At 46.8% G+C, this 13,489-nt stretch overlaps 2 protein-coding genes across 2 annotated transcripts; both read left to right on the forward strand.

Moving 5' to 3' along the window:
• The first annotated feature begins 1,466 nt into the window (after positions 1 to 1,466).
• LOC136485143 (extensin-like) lies at positions 1,467 to 3,052 on the forward strand. Its single transcript, XM_066482083.1, has one exon. It carries the CDS (start codon positions 1,545 to 1,547, stop codon positions 2,745 to 2,747), a length of 1,203 nt encoding a protein of 400 aa, XP_066338180.1. The 5' UTR covers positions 1,467 to 1,544; the 3' UTR covers positions 2,748 to 3,052.
• Positions 3,053 to 9,424: 6,372 nt separating this feature from the next.
• Positions 9,425 to 12,454, forward strand: LOC136489068 (receptor-like protein EIX1). The gene has a single exon (XM_066485805.1). The coding sequence runs from the start codon at positions 9,425 to 9,427 to the stop codon at positions 12,413 to 12,415; it is 2,991 nt and encodes a 996-aa protein (XP_066341902.1). The 3' UTR covers positions 12,416 to 12,454.
• The last annotated feature ends 1,035 nt before the right edge of the window (positions 12,455 to 13,489 follow it).

The following is a 13,489-nucleotide window of genomic DNA, read 5'->3' on the forward strand; positions in this document are numbered from 1 at the left end:
TTCACCGCTTGTGTCGCCAATCTTTGTCGAGTTGGAACTCTAACCCTAGCCGAGTCGGTGGTTCCCCGTAGGTCGCTTCTCTTCTTCTCGGATCGCCGGTTCGTCAGGTAGTAAGCCACTCGCTTCAATTTCGTACCTAAATTGCTTGCTTCCTAGGATTTCGCATCTATTAGGTATATTGTATTTATTCGTATATCCTACTATTCCATCGTGCAGCGAGTCGGTGCCGTTGAGATCGTGTGGCAGTTGACAGTTAACTCGGAGCCAAGCTTGCGAGTACGGATCGAGGCCAAGCCTCGAAAGTGTCAGTGGACAGTTGCTCTTGTCAGTGGCAGTGGTTCTAGTCAGATCAGATGGCTCGCACCAAGAATGTTGGTGGTGGTCCAGGAGATGATGATCGGAGACCTCCGCCTCGCTTGCCTGCAGGTCCTAAAGGAAGGCGACGTATGTTCAGTGTAAAAAAACTTGAGGCAAGGATTTTTTTTCCCCCATAGGTGGCCTAAAGCTGCCTGCAATAAACTTTGGTTTCAAAAACTTCAATAAACAAACAAATTTTGCACCAAACAACTCTGAACTCTCTGTTTTTTCCCAGCATAGTTGATCTAAATTATCATTTGGGCCATGTTTAGTTTGCATCCGGATTCGGCGCCGTCAGTAACACAGAGCACTGTAGTGGCACTGTAGCACACTGTAGTATTTCGTTTGTATTTGGTAATAATTGTTCAATTGTTGACTAATTAGGCTCAAAACGTTCGTCTCGCAAAGTACAACCAAACTGTGCAATTAGTTTTTGATTTCGTCAACATCTAGTACTCCATACATGTACCGCAAGTTTGATGTGACCGGGAATCTTCTTTTTGCATAGTGCCAAATTCAGAAAAGTTAGGGAACTAAACATGGCCTTGACAGCTTCAATCTATAGCCATTAGGGATGGCAAACTTTCAATTTTGCCGCTCCCCCCCTCGTCTTGAACAAGAACAAAGTGGAAGCAACGTGCAAGAAAACAAATCTACATGAAATCCAATTTATCTAGTATCTTCAAAAGGAAGATTTAAAGATGGAGACAAAGTCCATGCTGGCAAGAGCAGGAACAGGTAGAGTCACACTGTTCTGTCCATGATCAGACAGAAAGACATCAGCAAATTAAGGGGGTGTTTAGATCCTTCCGGTTTAGAAAATAGACACTGTAGCATTTTCGTTTTTATTTGACAAAAATTGTCCAATTATGTACTATTTAGGCTTATAAGATTCGTCTCGTCAATTACGGGCAAACTGTACAATTAGTTATTCTTTTTATCTACATTTAATGCTCCATACATGTGCCGCAAGATTCGATGTGACAGAGAATCTTGAGAAATTTTGAATTTTGGGTGGGATCTAAACAGGACCTAATTGCACCGAGATCCAATAAACCAAAGAGCACAAGGTCAAATCATTCCTCAAATCCATCTGCCTTGCACTCGTGCTCCAGATCCATCGTCCAAGCCGGCCACAGATTTCCCTCCCCACCGCGCTGAGCTCCAAAGCCACTAAGAAGCCGGCCATGTCGTCGGGCTCCGGCTCCGGCGGCTGGCGCATCACCATCAGGTCCATCTCCTGCCGCGGCGTGAGGGCGTTTGTCCCGTTCCAGAAGCCGCCGCTCTACGCCGCTGTGTCCCTCGGCGGCCGCCGAGAGAAGACGCAGCCGGACACCGACGGCGGCGAGAGACCGGACTGGGACGACGCGGTGTTCGCGTTCGACCTCGACGGGGATGGCGCGCAGGCGCAGCAGCAGCTGGTGGTGGTGGGGTTCGAGGTCAAGGCGCAGGTGCCGATCCTCGGCAACAAGCTCGTCGGCACGGCTAGCGTGCCCGTGGCCGACCTGGCGGCGGCAGCCGGAGACGACGCGAGGCTGCGCCACGTCAGCTACCAGGTGAGCGCCCCCGACGGCAAGCCGAACGGCACGCTCAGCTTCGCATACGCCATCAGCGGCGGCCCTGGCGCCGGCGTGCGCCCGCAGCCGCAGCTCTACCCGGCGCCGGGCGGTGCGCGGCCGGATCAAAACCCGAGCTTTCGCTGCGCGCCTCCGCCAAGCGAAGCGTATCCACCACCCGCGGCGGCTGCAAACTTCCCGCCACAGAGCGCCGGGTACCCGCCGCCGGCTTCCGCTTCTCTCTATCCGTCACTGCAAGGATTGTTGTCCCCACGCAGCTACCCGCCTCCGCCGCCGCCTTATCCACAGTTTCCAGCGCCAAGCAACAGCAGCTACCCGCAGCCGGCTGCTGCTACTACAGCATACCCACCGCCACCCGCGTCATGTGCAGCCTGTCCGGCGCCTCCGGCAGAGTTCACCAGGAACCCGCCGCCGCTGACGGCGGCTGCTACGGCATACCCACCACCACCGCCTGCGTCGTCGTGTGCAGCCTGCCCGGCGCCTCCGGCGGCACAATACAGCAGCTACCCGCCGCCACCGTCGACCAACTACCCACCGGCGCCGCCGAGCGGGTACCCGCCACCACCGGCGTCCAATTTGACCCCTCCGACCAGCACGTACCCGCCGCCGCCGGAGTCAGGCTCGGCCTACCCAGTTTATCCAAGATCGGCGCCTTCGCCGCTGCCGTCAGGCACAGTGGACCGTGCACTACCGTACTACCCTGCGCCTCCCGGCGGCTCGTACTACCCTCCGCCGGGGACACGGCACCCTGAGATCGACGGCGCGGCCTGGACGCCGTCTTACTACCCACCGCCGGGGAGTAGATACCCGTAGGAGGAGCTCGGCGGAATAATTCGCAGCGTTGTGGAACTGTGACAACTGGCAAGTGACGACGATGTTTCCAGTCCGCCGCTTCGCGCCATGAGCATACCATTGAAGCCAAGTCAGATTGCAGCGGTGGGTGCATGGCTCTGCAACCAACAGTGTTTTTCAGTATTTTTCAACTTGGCTTGTTCGGGTCAATTAACCATTTAACCTCACAGTGTTTTTCAGTATTTCCAGGAGGATTATTTTAACAAAGTGAATACTGATACTTTTTTTTTTTGCGTTTGAGTCCTTTTGTTTGATGCGTAATTTGTTAACAGAGTGGTTTTCGCACCAATTATCACTTACAAAAAAGAGTAGATATTTTATAGAAAATGGAAAAATTCTGGTCTCCGCGACCGCACACAGCCAAGTCTTATAATGTTGTTTGCTTATTTGCTGACAGAGATAAAGAAAAAGAATATACTCAAATAGGAGAAAATCATAAACAAAGTCTATTAGTACTTTGCCATCCATTCTTTGCAAACACATCTAAAGCGATAACCTCCAACGCTTTGCATGAACATCGAAACATCTCCTTTTTATCTTCACATTGCAGCGGCGCCTAGAACCGCAACCAATATGCTCCTCTGAAAATGGCATGCATAAAAGAAATATTTTGTTTTTGTTAAAAACTATGTCATTACAAGTACACCAAATTGCTCAAATAATAGCAGCAGCTCCCACAAAAATCTGTTTTTTATCCTTCCTCCCAATGCCCGTGAGCCAAAAAAAAAAGTTGAGATAAGAGAGGCTAATGCTCAGGCGACAGGTGCCAAAGAAATGGCCAAAGTCAATTTGATAGTATGTAACCAAATCAAAGAGCCGTCCGACCTTCTTTCTCTCATGTTCGTTGTATATTAGGTATGGTCATGTAGACATGAACGCCGTGTTTGGTTGCGTTTACAAACGTATATCATATATCCTATATGAGTGGAAGCAGGCTATGTATTGGTTACAAAAGAATACTGTTTGGTTGACATCATGGGTATACGATCAGACAAGAATCACTCCTTAATTTACACCATGAACTAAGAGCTAAATAAGCTCACTCCTCACTACACCATATTCAACTCCACCAGAATCACCTCCCATCTACGTCTAGTTTGTGAGGAGAGCTTTATTGTTTGTGCGCCATGTGGGGGCTTGCAGGGGTGTTATTGTTGTGTGTAATATTAGGAGAAATATCATGTACCCTAAAACAGGTATTCATAATCTATGACTTTGTGACCAGCAGGATGATAAAGCAAGTGACAGTGTGAAATTCCTTGGACTATGATATATTTGCTTGTTTTCTATGGATTTCTGTTTGAGAAAATCGTGGTTCATTTTAGACATCGAGTTGGTGTGCCTCCAGGGCGCGGGACGCCTGTCACTACTACACAAAAGATTTTGCGCAGCGTTTCCAAAATGGCCTCGGAGGCAGACGGCCCGGTTGCCCGCCTCGGTTATTTGAGACAGGGCAGCCAGGCCAGCGACCGCCTCGGTTAATGCTTAACCGAGGCGGGCATTGTAGCTTAACCGCCTCGGTTAATACATTAACTGAGACGGTCAACATAACATAACCGTCTCGGTTAATGCCTATTAACTAATATATTAACGCAACCGCCTCCGTTAATATATTAACCGAGGTGGTCATTTACAAGGCCCGTCTTTGAAAAGGCTGAGGCCCAACTAGGGCAGGCGAGGCCCGATAACCGTCTACAATATAAATACACGAAGTTAGGTTTTCATTCACTCATTTCTCTTCCTCTCCCTCTCCCTCCTCAGCCGACCGAGCGGCGTGCTCCCCCGTGCCCTTCTCTCCTGCGAACCCCTCATCCCCTCCACGTGGTGGCACACCCCTGCGTGTCGGTCTCCCCCGCGCCCCTCCCTCTCTCCACCAAACTCTTCCCACTCCCCTGCGCCGCCCCTCCTTCTCCCCAACGCGATGGTGCTCCCCTCTCTCCCCCACGTGTCGACGCACGAGACCCCTCTCGCCCCCACGTAGAGGCGCCTATGGCAGAACCGCCCGAAATAACACGCTTTTGGAGGCGCTCGTCTTCCACTAGACACTAAGCAGCCCAAAAGTTAGCTACATCGGACAGTTCCATCGAGCACACCCTACGGGAGAACTCAAAACAATCCACATTTTACCTCCAGAATCCAGTAATGAGTATGAGCTTACAATACTTAGTCCATTTTATACAACATGAGTTCTGGGAAATTATTTATTACAATACTAGGGTTCAGAGTGCGATAATTAAACAGCGGAATGAAAATAAACATATAGCGGAAACGATACAAGGATCTGTCTGTGCCCACCATAAGAATCCTCCACATAAGAGCTACTCCTCAAGCTGCACCTGTAACAGGGTAAAATAAACCCTGAGTACACAATGTACTCACAAGACTTACCCGACTAGTGGGAATAGTTTTCCGACTCCAAGGGGTATGATAGGTAATATGGGTTTGTTGTTTTCTTTTTGTTTGTGAAAAGCATTACTAGAAGTATGTCCTTAAGATCAAGTTTAATTAGCAGTCATGATTTCTTCATTAGCTAACCATTCTAGGTAAGCACCTATTCTACTTTCAAGCAAGGGTTGAGCAATCAGAACCAATTTACCATCTTTCATATTTCAGTTCTTACTACGGTGCTAGACCATAGCCAAGTTGTACCGTCATATAGAAGCGACGATTCGTGAATCAATGTAGCCCAGCTAGGTACCCCAAAACACATGCCACGCTTGTACCCCAGGCACAAGCAAGACCAACCCACCACTCTCCTGTCACGGGGTCCAGGTCCCCGTCCAAACTTAGACTCCAAGCTCCCACACTTGAGGCCCGGCCTCAGTGCGGTGCTTAGACCTCCTTCTTTCCCTGCCTCCAAGCAGTCGATCCGGAAAGAGCCAGAACCCACGACAAGAGAGCAATGAGCCTTCTCGCTCCTATAAACAAGTATGTGCCAGGGATAATAAATCTGTGACCTGACTACCATCCACAGCAACGGACGGTCATCAATCGACACGGATAGGAAAAACAGTGCAACCAAGCTGAGCCCCGTGGCCGCGGGACATAACTCGTCACACCCACCATAACCCATACCATATCTCTGTCTGGTCTCCATTTTTCCTTTCATCATTTTATCAATAGAGTAATTATAATCACCTATTGTGAGTAACGGTAGGTTACTCACGCTACCAAAAACCTAAGCATAGCAGCTACTCGAATCTATACTAGTAAGACTCATAGGATAGATATATCTATGCATGTGGTTTCCATAAAATTTCTATAACGTAAATGCACATAACATATATATATACAGTGATTATAAAAAATAATGGGTTATGCACCGGGACTTGCCTTGGGCAGGCGTGGTGTTAGCTGCGTCAGTCAGCTCAGGACTCCCTCCTGTATGGGGAACTCCTCCTCGTACTCCTCGACCACCTCCTCATACTCCTCCTCGCCGGTGAAAGGTCCCTTGTTTGGTTTTGGTAATTGAGTGACAACCTAGGTGAACTAACATGTATTTAAGTGAAATACACAGGTGATTAGTCCACATGAACATTTGTGTGAGCAACACATGCCATGGAGGTAGAAATGGCTTAGATATGCTCCAAGGCTCACACATGAGACATGACATTGAGTCAGGAGATCGAGGTGGAGAAGATCAAGACCTGACTTGGCTTGATGGACCGGTTGCAAGCATGAAGGACAAGTTGGAGGCTTTGGAGCGATGGACCGCATGGCAGTGAAACTTAAGCAAGACTTGGCGCCGATGGACGAAGGCAATGGTGAAAAGGAAGTGAGGTCAAGATCGATGAACCAATAAGGTCACATGATGATATGAAGTGGATCATATCATTTGTTGATCAAGGTTGGTGCATGTGTTGCATCAACATTGAAGGAGTTGGAATGGAATGCGCAAGGCTAAGGTATAGCCTAGGGTATTTTATTTCACTAGTCATAGATGTGTAGAGAAGTTTATGACCGGGTTTCGGATAGATGGACGTACTATCAAGAGGGGCAAACTTGTTTGCATATCGGTCATCTAGTGCCACTTGAGCGATCTAACTTTGCATACGTGTTAGGATCGAGTGGTGCGGCAAGTTGAGTGGTTAACTCCTTGAAAAATATTTGTGAAAAGCTAACACACATGCATAAGGTGTTGTACACTTGGTAGTGTTGGCACATTTCCAAAGGAGAAAAAGTTGGTGAAGAAAAGGAGTTGAAAGCGCTGGTCACGGGGTGACCGGATGCGTCTAACATGAGGATCGGACGCGTCCAGTATCTGACTCAGGCGGCAGTGTTCCCAACATGACCGGACGTGTTCGATATCTTTTGGCCAGGCACGAGGAGTGTAACTGGTTGATCGGACTCGGAGAAGAAAAGTCACTGGACTCTGGCTGAACACTGTTCAGCGTCCAGTCCTGCTGACGTGGTAGCACGCGGAATTTGGTCCAGAGAGGACCGGACGCAGGGGCACGTTCGGTCGGCCACACCAGACGCGTCCGATCGTGGTTGAGCGGCTTTGGGAGCTCTCTGGACTCGACCGGACGCTGCCCCTCCTGCGTCCGATCACTTCGCAGCAGTACGTCCGATGCGTCGCGTCAGAGCTTGTCAGAGAGGGTCGTTGGGCGGCAACGGCTACTTCGTTTGAATGGGACACATGGCGGTCAAGCAGTGACCGGACGCAGCGACTGGACGTGTCTGGTCACCACACCGGACGCGCCCGATCGTCCCGAAATCTGCCCAGTGAAAGGGTAACGGCTAGTTTAGCCCATGGGGCTATAAATAGAAGTGTTGGTCAGCCTTTCGCCAAGAGCTGAGCACCCTTGATCCTTGGTAGCTTGTGTAGGTGTACTTGGGAGCCCTCTAGCTCACTTGAGCTTGATAGTGTTCATCCGATCGAGTGAGTGAGCGATTCTAGTGCGATTGCATCGTGAGGTTGTATCGAGTGGCACTAGGTGATTGAGTTGTAAGCCGGTGGTGCTTGTTACTCTTGGTGGTCGCCACCTCCTAGAAGGCTTGGTGGTGGTCTCCGTTGAAGCACGCAAAGAAAATTGCGCGGTGCTCCGGAGAAGTGATTGTGAGGGGGATTGTGCTCACTCCACGGGAGCCATGAAGAGCAACTCTAGTAGCGCGAGGCACGAAGGGCGACAAGTGATCCGACCGGGTCAACTGCTAGAGCTTGTGGTAAGCACTCCACGTGGGAGAGTGTGACTTGCAGGTCACCACTAGCAAGAGGACCGCGCAGCAACCTTGGAGCTTGTCTCAACGGGGACTAGCATGTTGGCAAGCACGTAAATCTTGGGATAAAAATCATCGTGTCATCCTTGTATTCCCGTTGGTTTGCATCCTCGTTACAGAAACTTATATTTACTTCATTTACATTGTGCTTATGTAGTTGCTCTTATAATTAGTTAGGCTATTTAGAATTGAATTTGGCATTCATCACTTTCCAAAACCCATAAATAAGCCTATCTCAAATTCATAGCGCGTGGGATGGAAATGAATTCTATATATCATTATGCTATATTTCTACTCTCCAACTTATAGCACACTCTTCAACCCACTTCACTACAGTAGAAATATAACATATAAGTATTTCTCTTATATGGCTAACAATAATATACAAATATATTTTATATACAATTATATTAGTTTAATTAAACTATGTTTAAGTTGTAATTATTAGAATGAATTTAATTTCAAAGATCGAAACGACCCTAAGAGCAGGGAACATGTATTGTTGACAGACCTTTACCTTTTTTTGAACGCAAAGCAGATTTGTAACTTTTTTTTGAACGCAAAACAGACCTGTAACTTTTTATTAGGCCTTGTTTAGATTGAGGTTATGAATCAGTATTTGACACTGTAGCATTTTCGTTTGTATTTGACAATTATTGTCCAATCATGGCCTAACTAGGCTCAAAAGATTCGTCTCGTAATTTACAATCAAACTGTGTAATTAGTTATTTTTTTATCTATATTTAATACTCCATACATATATCCAAAGATTTGATGTGATGAAAAGAAAGTAAAAAAACTTACAATCTAAACAAGGCCTTAAACGCAAAGCAGACCTGTAACTTCTTTACTGGCACGGTCTTCATCGGTCTTCAAAGGCTCCCTCAAGTTTTTTTTTTTAAAAGGCTCCCTGTTGAGTGTTGTCCACCCCAGTGCTGGCAGTATAGACGGATGCAAAAAGTATGGTCTTTGTGCGGCAGTGCGTGGGGACACGGCATTGACGGACCTGCGGCGACGACGACGACCGAGACTTGACCGCAGACTGAAGAGGATAGCTAGGCCTTGTTTAGATCACCTCCAAATTTCAAGTTTTTTCACTCTCTCTCTATCACATTAATTTTTAGCCGCTTGCATGGAGCATTAAATGTAGGTAAAAAAATAACTAATTGCACAGTTTAGTTGGAAATTATGAGATGAATCTTTTGAGCTTAGTTGGTCCACGATTGGATAATATTTACCAAATAAGACGAAAGCGCTACTATTCATCGGGTTGCAATTTTTTTGCAATCTATACATGGCCCTAGCTTATATAATCACCATCGATCAGATGGCCACACCAGCGCATCCGCGTCTCATTCCGATTTCACCCCAACCGAAACACAGTAACAAACCAACAATCATCAACTGAACTGAAGGCCATGCATATGCATCCCTCTGCCGTCTTGCACTTGCTTCTCCTTCTCGCAGCCGCGGCCGCCTCGCAGTCGCAGGCACTGCAGCTGTCGCCAGCTGCTCCCGGTCGCCATGGCACTGGCGCCTGCATACCCCGCGAGAGGGACGCCCTGCTGGCCTTCAAGCGAGGCATCACCGGCGACCCAGCGGGGCGCCTTGCCTCGTGGCACGAAGGTGACGAAGACTGCTGCCGGTGGAGCGGGGTCCGGTGCAGCAACCGGACCGGCCATGTCATCGGCCTCCGTCTTGGCAATGACATGGACACTGATGATCCACGGCTTCATCCCGAGGACACGGCTTTGTCGGGCCAGATAAGTCCCTCCTTGCTCTCCTTGCATCATCTCGAGAGCCTTGATCTCAGCTTGAACAACCTTTCGGGGCCGGCTGGTGGCGGTGTGCCGGAGTTCTTAGGCCTTCTGAAGAACCTGAGGTATCTCGACCTCTATGGCATGCCGCTGTCAGGGAGCGTGCCACCTCAGCTCGGCAACCTCTCCAAGCTGCACTACCTTGACCTCTCTGGCACTGATGAATTCACGTTTTTCCCAGACCTATACTCCACTGATATCTCATGGTTATCAAGCCTGCCTCTACGGTACCTTGACATGGGCTCTGTAAACCTCAGCGGGATAGTTGGTTGGGCTCATGTGGTGAACATGGTTCCTTCTTTGAAGGTCCTCCGTCTTGATGGTTGCTCGCTTACGAGCGCAAACCAATCTCTCCCACATCTTAATCTTACCGGCCTTTCGGAGCTCACGCTCTCTAACAACTACCTTGACCACCCAGTTGCATCCTGTTGGTTTTGGAATTTGACAAGCCTAGGATATCTCGACCTTGCTGCAACCTTCTTATATGGTCCAGTTCCTGATGCACTGGGGGGTATGATGTCCCTCCAAGCCCTTGAGTTTAGTTGTACTTCTGGAAGCATAGACATCATGACAGCAAACATGACAAATCTGTGCGAACTGGAAAGAATAGACTTCTCGGGAAGTGATTTTGATGGCAGCATAACAGATTTATTTGAGAGGTTACCGCAATGTTCGTCAAACAAACTCAAGGAACTGAATTTGAGATCCAATAATTTCAGTGGAGTGCTACCGAATCATTTAGGGCGGTGGGCCAGATTAGTCACTCTTGATCTCTATAATAACCAAATCACTGGACAGCTGCCGTCTGAGATCGGCATGCTCAGTAATTTAGTCACTCTTGATCTCTCTAATAACCAAATCACTGGACAGCTGCCGTCTGAGATCGGCATGCTCAGTAATTTAGTCACTCTTGATCTCTCTAATAACCAAATCACTGGACAGCTGCCGTCTGAGATCGGCATGCTCAGTAATTTAGTCACTCTTGATCTCTCTTACAACGGATTCACTGGACCTTTGCCCTCTGGGATTGGTATGTTAAGTCATTTGACTGGCATGGACCTAAGCTACAATAACCTCAGTGGTGTTATCACCCATGAGCACCTTGATGGCTTGTCAAGATTAACGATGATAGACTTGTCAAGAAATTCCATGAAGATTGAGGTGGATCCAGAGTGGTTGCCAACATTCAATCTTCATCAAGCATCTTTTCGATCCTGCCACTTGGGTCCTTCATTTCCCTCCTGGCTGCAGTCACAGACCAATATTCATGTGTTAGATATATCAAGTGCATCTATATTTGATTCGCTTCCAAATTGGTTTTCTACCACCTTCTCAAAGGCTCGGGAGCTGTATATTTCAAACAATGGAATCAGCGGCACATTGCCAACAAACATTGAGAACATGACATCATTAGTTACACTCTCTTTGGATTCAAACCAACTAACTGGCCAAATACCTCGGTTGTCACCAAATCTGCATGCATTAGACATCTGCAGGAACTATTTGTCAGGGCGACTACCATCGAATTTTGGAGCCCCGAAGCTATCAGACCTAATCCTGTTCTCCAACCATATCAGTGGCCATATTCCACATTCTATTTGTGAATTGAACGTGCATAACCTGAACTTAGCTGATAATCATTTGGAAGGAGAATTCCCACAATGTTCTGAGCCAAGACGGACCCCAACACTAATACTAAGTAACAATATGCTATCCGGTAAGTTGGATACGATTTTAGAAACATACCCGGAACTGCAAATTCTTGATCTGGCATGGAATAAGTTCACCGGAAGCATTCCAGAAACGATTACAAATCTTGGAGATCTAATTCATCTAGATTTGGCAGGCAACAATTTATCAGGTGCCTTACCCCATCATTTGTCAAATTTCATGGGAATGAAAGCAACACGTAGTCGTCCATCTCCAAGACCACAAGAAATTAATTTGTCTGTGACCACAAAAGGACAAGAACGTTATTACTTCTATTTTGTGCTTTATGAGATGGTGAACATTGACTTGTCATCAAACCACTTGACCGGAGTAATTCCAGAAGAAATAACCTCACTAGATGGAGTTGTAAATTTGAATTTATCAAGGAATAATCTGACTGGAAATTTTTCAGAAAGGATTGGGTTCATGAAATCACTGGAATCTCTCGACCTCTCTGAAAACAAGCTTTGTGGAGAAATCCCACAAAGTCTGTCAAATCTATCATATTTAAGCTTCATGGACTTATCACACAACAATCTCACAGGAAGAATCCCATCAGGGGGGCAGCTCGACACCCTCTACACGCAGAATCCACTTATGTATGATGGAAACATTGGTCTTTGTGGATATCCTCTTCAGAAGAATTGCACAACAAACAACCGAGAACCAAAGCATGGTGAGCAAAAGAGAGATGAACATGATGATGAGGTACTTACATTTTCCTTTGGACTTGGCATAGGATATGTGGTTGGTCTCTGGATGGTGTTCTGTGTCATCTTATTCAACAAAACATGGAGGATTGCTTACTTCCGCCTTTTCGACAAAGTATTTGACAAAGTCTATGTGTCTGTCGTTGTTACATGGGCAAGATGGGCCAAATAGACAACTACACACTTACGGGCATTTGGTAAGATCAGGCAATTAAAGGCAACCACAGATTTAGCCTGCTGCAAATAAAGGTGGATGTATATATGTAGCCGTCTATGTTTTGCTGTATATCGTTTCCTTCGAAGCCAGATGGCTTGAATGTTGTTCAATTCTTGTTATGTATGTGTACACTGTCGATCTGTACTCATCGTGAAGGCAGTCACGATTGCTACGTACTGCTCCAGAATGATGATAGAATTTTGAATTTTTTTTTTCCAAATTGTTTAGTTAGGATTCATAAAGCGTCGAGTGTGTACGTATGATATACGGTTCCAACTATTTCTCGCAAGAAGCATTGAACGTGTGATATGAAATTGTTGTACGAAATTTTTAAATATTTGCATCTACAAATACATAAAGTATAAAGTATAGGGGTGATAGTTACTGTATTCGACAATAGAGAAAAAATAAAAGTGTTAAACCTGCTTTAAAATGACAAGCATAGAATAGAGTCACCCATCGGTTAAAAGTGTACGAAAAATTTCAAAATTCAAATGAACTATGTAGGAAATTTTCATAGGAGAGATGTAGGATTTGGAAAAAGATCCCGTGTTGCAAAGGAGCGTGGAAATTGAAACTTCCTCGAGGAGAATTTCTTGCTTCGGCTTAGACATGCTTTGTGTGTGTGTTGACAAATACTCGTATTCTTGTACATGTGTGGCGGAGCTCTCGCTGTCACACGGTGTCACACGCATTGTACCAGCATATATTGAGTGTGCTAATGAGAAAAAGTTGAGCAAGAAGAAAAAAGGGACAAGTGTAGTAGTCATGACTCATCAGACACGGCTCGTGTGGTTCACGTTATCGTTAATTCGTTATGCGTCACTGGAAGATGGTATAGCCATGTTTTTGCTTCGATTTCTATATTTTTCGTCCAAAAGTGTGTATGCAGAGCATATATGAGTTGAACATACTTGTTTCCAAAATGGAAATTAGTATGTTCAGTGTAAAAAGACTTGAGGCAAGGATTTTTTTCCCCCACAGGTGGCCTAAAGCTACCTGCGATAAACATTGGTTTCAAAAACTTCA

Source organism: Miscanthus floridulus, chromosome 10, assembly GCF_019320115.1.
Source record: "Miscanthus floridulus cultivar M001 chromosome 10, ASM1932011v1, whole genome shotgun sequence".
NCBI lineage: Eukaryota > Viridiplantae > Streptophyta > Magnoliopsida > Poales > Poaceae > Miscanthus > Miscanthus floridulus.